Genomic DNA, 8,935 nt, shown 5'->3' on the forward strand with positions numbered 1-8,935 from the left:
ATATATTTCTATTTGTTAAAACACAAATATATCAATAAACCTAACATTAAAACTTAATTTACAAATTAAATAATTTTTTCCCTACATTTTTGTACAGTTCCTAACCAAAATATGTTTCTGTATTGATTTTATTTTTTTTCTATTTCTGTATTAATTTATGCATCTATTTAACACGTAAGATGCATAAATTAAAAAAGTCAAGAAATAACTGCACAAATAAAATAAATGAGTAAATAAACAAAAAGAACAAAGTCATAAGTAAAAGAAAAATTATTTGGTTTTTTTTTCAACATTTTGTTTCCTTGTATTTATTTATTTATTCATACATTTTATTCATTTTCCGTATGAATGAAATGTAAAAATAAATAAATAAAATTCGATAATTCCACTGACAGAAATAAATAACTATAAGAATACGTAAGGGCTTATCCTGTTCGGGGTCACAAATACTCTCACCGCTCCACTCAAATAACAATCACTTGACGGGAAGAGTTTCACATGTGTAACGGCTCATTCCTGATGTTAAAACATCACAGCAGGGCGCAGTGTGAGTGAAAGTGGTTTAATTATGGTCCACTGTTACATCACTTGCTGAAACCAAAAGTAACGAGACACTTGTTTAAATTAAAAGCTCAGTTTAAGTGCGACAGGAAACATCACAGTTTCAGCTCACAGTGGTCGCAGTACTTCAGCGACACAGCGACACAGACATGCACACTGTGTACGCTGCTTTACAGCTCGTGTTGATTTAAAGGCGTTTAAAGTTCACATTGAATAAAAAAGAAATATATATGTACATGAATGAAATCACAGATCTTAACTGAACTAGAATGAAATCACAGATCTTATCTGAACTAGAATGAAATCACAGATCTTATCTGAACTAGATCAAGTTTTCTGAAGTCAACTTAGAAACTACAGTTTTCCTGCAAAGGGTTAACATGCGAACCTGCTTCCTGACCCCAGAGTCTGAGAGTTAAATAAAGAGAGGACGGCACAGTGTGAAGCGGAGACGGTCCCTCAGTTCTGATCCTGAAACTCTGCACTCATCTGAGGAGACAAGAAGAGACGGACGACAGGTTATTAGATTGTTCTGGTTCAAATATGTCTCAATGTGATATCATAAAAATATCATAGAGTCATTTTACACTGTGTCATCAATACGTTTAAAATGTCACAGCACAGAATGTCATATAATAAATAAATAAATACATAAAGTCATAGTAAAGCATGCCAAAAATATGTCATTATAGTATGCCATTAGATGAAATAAAATTAAATTTAAAAAGGTCATAGTATAGTATGCCATAAAAAAAGGTAATAAATAAATAATAAAAAATGATTAAATAAAAAATAAAGTCACAGTATAGTGTGCCTTAAAAAAATTATAATAAAAAATTTAATAAAAAATATAGTCATTAAAAAAAATAGTAAAAAAGCAGTACAATATGTAATAAAAATGGAAAAAAATATATATATGATTTTCAAAAAGTCACTATAGTATGCCATAGTATAGTATGTAAAATAATTAAAGTATTGTATGTCATAAAAAAAGTCTTTATATAGCAGGTAATAAAAAAGTTAAAGTCTAGCTGCAGAGTGTAGAGCAACAGATTAAAGCTGCATCTACCTGAACGTCAAACTCTCCGAATCCAGAAATCAGATTGTTGGTCTGAAAGCAGAGCAAGAAGACAAACAGAGGAGAGCCGGATTTACAGCTGGACGTGTGTGCACACGCACACACACACACACACGCACACAGACAGACACACGTGCAGCTTCAAGTGAAAAATGGTCGGGGTGGGACAACGCCAGCGTTCACATATCGATGTTTGAAGTTTGAGTGTCGTGAGAGCAAAATGCTCTTCATTCAATTTTAGTGTGATTATGTTGTTTCCTGACACGATGCTGACGTTGTGCCTTTGAGCAAGGAGCAGCAACCTTCATCCCATTTAAGCCCAAACACTAAAACATGTCTCGACTCTCACCACAGCATCGATGTCTCTGGGACTGACGTACTGCGACAGCACCTTGTAGTCGTCAGGAGACATGGGCATCATGTTGTCCTGCAGTCTGGACGGATGTCTGCACACAAACACTCTCACATTAACCTGTTTGATCCGTCACTGATGAAATATATATGTCACATTAAATATTATAATACTGACACTTCTGAGACGGATATGAGCTCCGTCTTCATGTAGCCGGTCCTCTCTGGACCGTTCTCCACGTCCATGGGCTCTGGAGCTGCACGTCAGACACAAACGTTAATAATTATATTTATTCTGCTGCAATAAATCATCTTATTTTACTGCAATAATAATATTTATTTTACTAAAATAATTACTTTTTTTCTAGTACAATAAATTATTCTATTTAAGTGCAAAATTATATTTATTCTAAAGCAATAATTACTTTTTCCTAGTGCAACTATTATTTTCATTCTTGTGCGATGAATGAATTTATTTAAGTGAATTTATTACGTTTATTCTGGTGAAATAAATTCAATTATTTTACTGCAAAATTATTTTATTTTACTGGAATAATTTCTAGTGCAATTATACTTTTTTCTAGCACTTTAAATGCATATATTTTTGAACAATAATTACTTTTTTCTACAGCATTATTTGCATTTATTTTAGTGAAATTATTACATTTATCCTGGTGCAATTCTACTGTTTTTTTTTTTAAAGCAATAAATGCATTTATTCTGGTGCAATAAATTCAATTATTTTACTGCAATAATTTCTGGTGCAATTATACTTTTTTATGCAAAAAATAATTTATTTTAAAGCAAAATTGCATTTATTTTAGAACAATAATTACTTTTTTCTAGTGCTATAAATACATTTATTTTAGTGAAATTATTATTATTAATAATTAATTAATTGATTAATTTATTATTCTGCTGCAATAAATCCTTCTATTTAAGTGCAAAATTATATTTATTCTAATGCAATAATTCCTTTTTTTCTAGTGCAATTATTATTTTCATTCTTGTGCTATAAATGCATTTATTTTAGAACCATAATTATTTTTTCTAGTGCTATAATTACATTAATTCCAGTACAATAAATGCATTTATTCTGGTGAAATAAATGCTCTTTATTTAGTGCAAAATAACATTTATTTTACTGCAATATTAACTTCTTTCTTGCAGTAATTATATTTATTTTAGTGTGATAAATGTATTTATTCTGGTGCGATAAATTCAAGTATTTTACAGCAAAATTATTTTTATTTTACTGCAATAATTTCTAGGACACGATATTTTTCTGGTGCAATTATACTTTTTTATGCAATAAATGCATTTGTTTTCATGCAATAGATTCTAAAAATAAATTGCATATATTTTAGAACAATAATTACTTTTTTTCTGCTGCAATAAATTCTCTTTATTTAGTATAAAATAACATTTATTTTAGAGAAATTATCACATTTATTCTATTTCAAAAATCACACTATATTTATTTTACTAATTATTTTAGGAGCGGTGTTGTCGATGTTTATTTGCTGCAGGTTTTTTTGTATTTTTATTAGTGTGTTTTTCTGTGTCTTTATATTTCAGTGATCACACTGCACAATGTAAATAAAGGTCTTTTATTTTGAAGTAAAAGTCCTGCTTTTAAAATCCTGTTTTATGTCACAAGATAAAAGCAAATTATCATCAGTTATTTCAGTTTTTAGTTAATTTAATCTGCATTAAATAAAGCTGTAATCATCATATTTATGAGTGAGCGGAGTTTGGTGACTTACTCTCGGAGGGTTTGGGGTAGTACTTCCCGAAGGCCTTGTCTTTGGGGATGTTGGGGTAGAGGAAGCGGAGCGGGTTCTCCGGGATGTTCTCAGCAGCCATCACCTTGTAGGTGCGGATGATGTCGGGCAGCGAGACGGCGGACAGCTCCTTCTTAGTGTACGGCTCCACAGAGTGGTAGAGAGGCTTGTCTGGGGTCAAGAACACAGACGCTTTATTAAAAGGTGGAGCTTCTGTCTTTTCATTCTGTGTCTAACGTTTGCTTTAAAGTCTCCCTGTGTTGGACACGTGACGTTCTGCTCACCGTGGACGTCGTGTTCGATCCAGGTGAAGGTGATGGCGCCCTCCCTGCTGCTCTCACTGAAGCGGAGCAGGAAGGTACCCGGACACTTGTCGCTCAGCAGACCCTTCTCCCTCTCCTTACTGATGAAGCCCATGATGGAGCTGCGAACACACAACACATCTACATAAAGACAAGTCTCGTAATGGCCGGCGCCACTGGTTTAAATCAGAGCAGCACTCACCCGTCGTTCCAGAGGGACAGCAGGTGTCTCTTAATCAGATCCAGGATTCCTTCGATCCACAGCCAGAAGGGGAAAGACTTCTCGTTGGCACTCTGCTGCTGGACGAAACAAAAGGGTTTAGGTTAGTAAAGAGTCTGAGCAGGGCACGAAAGCAGCAACTAAAGATCACGAGATCATGTGACAGGATAGACGTGTTTGTACGAGGCCTCAAGTTGACAAATCTGTCACAGACAGAATTATATCAATTATCTCACTGGCTGTATGCAACACACCTGTGAGCAACCCTGGTGGTAAGAGCTCCCCCTTCTGGCAGTTGTAGTGTTTTAATACTGGATGTCATGAAAAGCAGCACGCCCTTCAGTTTCCAATTGATGTTTCCAGCACCTTGCCAAGACCGAGCCGGCTGGAGCTGCAGCTGTTCTGCATCACTGGGACGTTTGTTAACATTTTTTTTCTGACATTTTATCAATATATTGTTCGGCTATTTTTTTAACATTCTTTTGGACAATTTAATAATAGTTTGGGGATGGTTTATTAATTTTTTCAGATGTTTTTTTTTTATTATTTTTGGACATTTCATCAACATTTTTTTGATTTATTATTAATTTGTTTTTAGGATTTTTGAAATATTTTTTCACACAATTTAGCAATTTTTTTCTCGAACATTTTAAAATATTCTGATCTTTTTAAAATATTTTTCCAGATAATGTGATAACATTGACATTTTATCAACAGATTTTCTTAATATCTTTTGGACAATTTATCGAAATATTTTCGAATTTTTTTAAAAAACAATTTCTCAGACAATGTGATAACATTTTTCAGACATTTCAGTAACATTTATTGGGAAATTTTAATTATATTGTCCCGACATTTTATCAACACATTTTCTAACATTTTCTTAATATTTTTTTTGACAATTTGTCCCTTTTTTCAAACATTTTATTATAAATTTTTCTGACATTTTATCAACATTTTTTGGGATATTTTATTAATATTTTTAGGATTTTTGAAATATTTTCTTTCCACACAATTTATCAAATTTTTGAACATTTTATCATTTATATAATATTTTATATAATATTTTCTGATTTGTAAAAAATATTTTTTCAGATATTTTATCATTATTCTTTTTTTATTGAAAAATTAACAATATTTTCCTGACATTTTGTCGACAGATTTTCTTAATATTTTTTGGACAATTTATCAAAAACATTTTCTAAATTCTTTTTTTTTTTTTTATTCTCAGACAATGTGATAATATTTTATCAATTTTTTTATTTTAACATTTCGTTAACAATTTTCAGACATTTCAGTAACATTTTTAGGGAAATTTTAATTATATTGTCCCGACATTTAATCAACAGATTTTCTAACATTTTCTTAAAATTGTATTATATTTTTTTCTGACATTTTTTTTAACATATTTTCAGACATTTTATTAATTTTTTCAGATTTTTTTTTTTTTTACTCCTTTTTCAATTTAACATTTTTTTAATTTTATTAATTTTTTTAGGATTTTGGAGAAAAAAATTCACAGAATTTATCAATTTTTTAAAAAACATTTTATCACAAAAAAAAAATCAGACATTTTATTAATTTTATTAAAGATAGTAATAATTGTATAAATGTTATTAATGTGACTTCATAGTTGGAGCAGGAACAACCTGTGCAGCATCTTTGTCACTCAGCATGTGAAACTGTTGCATCGTACGTTGTCACCTGTGACTCAGTCGGCTCTGTCATCGTACAGCCTGCTGACATCACACTGATGTTGATGTTGTTTATCAGATCATATCGCACAGTGTCGCTGCACTAAACTCATAGGATTGATAAAATCCCTCAGTCTGAAGGAGGCGTTGAGGAGTTAGTGGCGTCTCGCGGCGCCTAAATCCTTCACACAAGACTCACAACAGTGTGACATCATCACTAGTCTCTGCGTGGCGCTGTTCAACATGACGGTGTCTTACCTTGCAGAACTTGGTCCAAGGGATCAGCCCCTCTGGGTTCCTCTGGGCTTTGGCTCCTGCACACAAACATGGAGGTGTCCCGTTTACACCTGACGCCTCTGCGCCAAACACAGTGATGTCACGTGTCATGGCGTGTGTCGTGTGTCGTGTGTCGTGTGTTTCCTACCGAGCAGCTTGTCAGCCAGCATGTTGAGCTGCTCCTGGTTCAGGCCTCGCTTGGTGACCGAGGAGAACTGCCAGCTGAGGACCTCGGACAGCTGGGACCACTTCGCCGCCGGAGGGGTGATGAAGAACTTCAGATTCTGAGGATGAGGAGGGGAAACGTCAGTAACAGCATGACTTCCTGTGTGTGTGTGTGTGTGTGTGTGTGTGTGTGTGTGTGTGTGTGTGCTCACCCTGGGCTCAGTGGTCAGCATGTTGTACCAGAGGATGGACGCCCAGCCGCTGGGCAGCTGACACACGTTAGAGATGACCACGACAGGCAGAGACATGGCCTGAAAACAACAACAACAACAACATGTAAACAACCATGAACAGAGTAAACTAAATAATCTGCGTCGTCTCGTCTCACCTCCAGTTTGATGTCGAGTCCCGACTGGTTGAGCTGCAGCTCCGACTCGAAGCTGAGCGAGTGAAGCTCCTCGGTGACGATCAGAGGACCCTGAACACACACACACACACACACACACACACACACACACACACTCAGCTTAAAACTACACAACGACTCTTGTGTGTGGTCTGCACATGTATGGCTGAGGTGAGACAAACAGACTGGAAACATAAGACTCGTACCTCATTTGTTCGGTTGCCGGCAACTTTCTGCTCCTTCAGTTGCTGCGTGAAGAGTGAAGAGAAGTTAAGACAACATACCACACACACACACACACACACACACACACACACACGTGACACGTAACAGTATGAAAGACTCACCAAGTGTCTGAACTCTGCTGCCAGGCTGCCGTTCGACTCCTCCATGTTCATGACTTTGGTGTTTGTGCCTAAAATGTTAAACTTACGAAACCTGACGACAGATAAATAAATAAATAAACAAATAAATAACAACAATAATCAAAGTACGACATGTTGTCCACGGTTTAGAGACGTACCCTTTCTTCTCCGTCACGTCTCTGAGGAGCAGAAGACAAAGTGATTTAGCAACATGTTTCAACAGTTATGAGCAGCAGGTGACACGAGCTGTTGAACGCAGCTTACTTGTCAAACAGAGCCTTGACTTTGAGCTGGTAGTTAAACTCGTGCAGCTTCACCAGGAACCTGCAACGAAAACAGGAAGTTACAGACGACGGAGAACAGGGACACAAATATATGTACGTATAAAGCTTGTTGCTGTAAGGACTGCGAGGACTTCCTGCGTCCTGATGACGCGACGCTCAGATTTGAGTCTCTCACCGCAGCTTGACTGTGAACTGGACGCCTGTCTTCAGCACCAGAGGCCTCTGAGGGTGAGTGGGCATACAGGGCTGCCGCTCCACCACCAAGGAGCTGCACACACACACACACACACACACACACACACACACACACACACACACACACACGTCATTGTTTGGTACCTTTAATTACACATGAAGGTGATCAGTGCAGGAGGTTCCGTACTTGGAGAGGAGGTTCTTGAGGAGGTCCAGGGCCCGCGCCTCCAGGTAGGCCTTCTTCTGTGTGATGGGGTCGCTGTCGTACGTGAACTTCTGCTCCAACTCCTGCAGCTTCTTCAGGTGCTGACGCACCTGCTGCAGACTCTCCGCTACTGCCGTGAACCTGAGGGAGGTGGAGGAGACGCAGGAGGAGCATGAGGAGGAGCATGAGGAGGAGGAGCAGAGAGGAAGAGCATGAGGAGAATGAGGAGATGCCGGAGGAGGAGGAAGAGGAAAGGGAAATGACAGATGAAGAGGAGGTGGAGGAGACGCAGGGGCAGGAGAGAACAACATAGATGAAGAGGGGGAGGAGGAGGAGGAGGAGATGCAGGAAGAGGGGGAGGAACAGCAGGAGGAGGAAGAGGGGGAGGACATGCAGGAGATGCAGGAAGAGGGGGAGGAGGAGACACAGGAGGGGGAGAATGAGGAGATGCCAGAGGAGGAATAGAAGGAGGGGGAGGAGGAAACACAAGAGGAAGAGGAGATGCAGGAAGAGGAGGAGGAAGAAACACAGGAGGAGATGCCAGAGGAGGAGGAGAAGGAGGGGGAGATGCAGGAGATGCAGAAGAGGGGAAGAACAGCAGGAGGAAGAGGAAGAAACACAGGAGGAGGAGAGGCAGGAGGAGGAGACACAGGAGGAGAAGGAGATGCAGGAAGAGGAGGAGGAAGAAACACAGGAGGAGCAGATGTAGCAAGAGGAGGAAGAGATGCAGGAAGAGGAGGAGGAGGAAGAAAAACAGGAGGAGATGCCAGAGGAGGAGGAGAAGGAGGGGGAGATGCAGGAGATGCAGAAGAGGGGAAGAACAGCAGGAGGAAGAGGAAGAAACACAGGAGGAGGAGAGGCAGGAGGAGGAGACACAGGAGGAGAAGGAGATGCAGGAAGAGGAGGAGGAAGAAACACAGGAGGAGCAGATGTAGCAAGAGGAGGAAGAGATGCAGGAAGAGGAGGAGGAGGAAGAAAAACAGGAGGAGATGCCAGAGGAGGAGGAGAAGGAGGGGGAGATGCAGGAGATGCAGAAGAGGGGAAGAACA

At 38.2% G+C, this 8,935-nt stretch overlaps 1 protein-coding gene across 1 annotated transcript in view; it reads right to left on the minus strand.

Moving 5' to 3' along the window:
* Positions 1-546: 546 nt before the first annotated feature.
* stat1a (signal transducer and activator of transcription 1a) overlaps positions 547-8,935 on the minus strand; it is a 15,844-nt gene continuing 7,455 nt past the window's right edge. Inside the window, exons 8-24 of the mRNA XM_050066145.1 lie at positions 7,869-8,908; positions 7,662-7,754; positions 7,467-7,526; positions 7,361-7,381; positions 7,185-7,275; positions 7,044-7,085; positions 6,820-6,909; positions 6,644-6,742; positions 6,415-6,550; positions 6,249-6,304; positions 4,279-4,376; positions 4,059-4,198; positions 3,757-3,945; positions 2,169-2,247; positions 1,989-2,085; positions 1,631-1,672; positions 547-1,050 (exon numbers count right to left, since the gene is read on the minus strand). Of these exons, the coding sequence (XP_049922102.1) occupies positions 1,021-1,050; positions 1,631-1,672; positions 1,989-2,085; positions 2,169-2,247; positions 3,757-3,945; positions 4,059-4,198; positions 4,279-4,376; positions 6,249-6,304; positions 6,415-6,550; positions 6,644-6,742; positions 6,820-6,909; positions 7,044-7,085; positions 7,185-7,275; positions 7,361-7,381; positions 7,467-7,526; positions 7,662-7,754; positions 7,869-8,908 (2,403 nt within the window). The 3' untranslated portion in view covers positions 547-1,020. The remainder of the gene's footprint in view (positions 1,051-1,630; positions 1,673-1,988; positions 2,086-2,168; positions 2,248-3,756; positions 3,946-4,058; positions 4,199-4,278; positions 4,377-6,248; positions 6,305-6,414; positions 6,551-6,643; positions 6,743-6,819; positions 6,910-7,043; positions 7,086-7,184; positions 7,276-7,360; positions 7,382-7,466; positions 7,527-7,661; positions 7,755-7,868; positions 8,909-8,935) is intronic.

Source organism: Epinephelus moara, chromosome 16, assembly GCF_006386435.1.
Source record: "Epinephelus moara isolate mb chromosome 16, YSFRI_EMoa_1.0, whole genome shotgun sequence".
NCBI lineage: Eukaryota > Metazoa > Chordata > Actinopteri > Perciformes > Serranidae > Epinephelus > Epinephelus moara.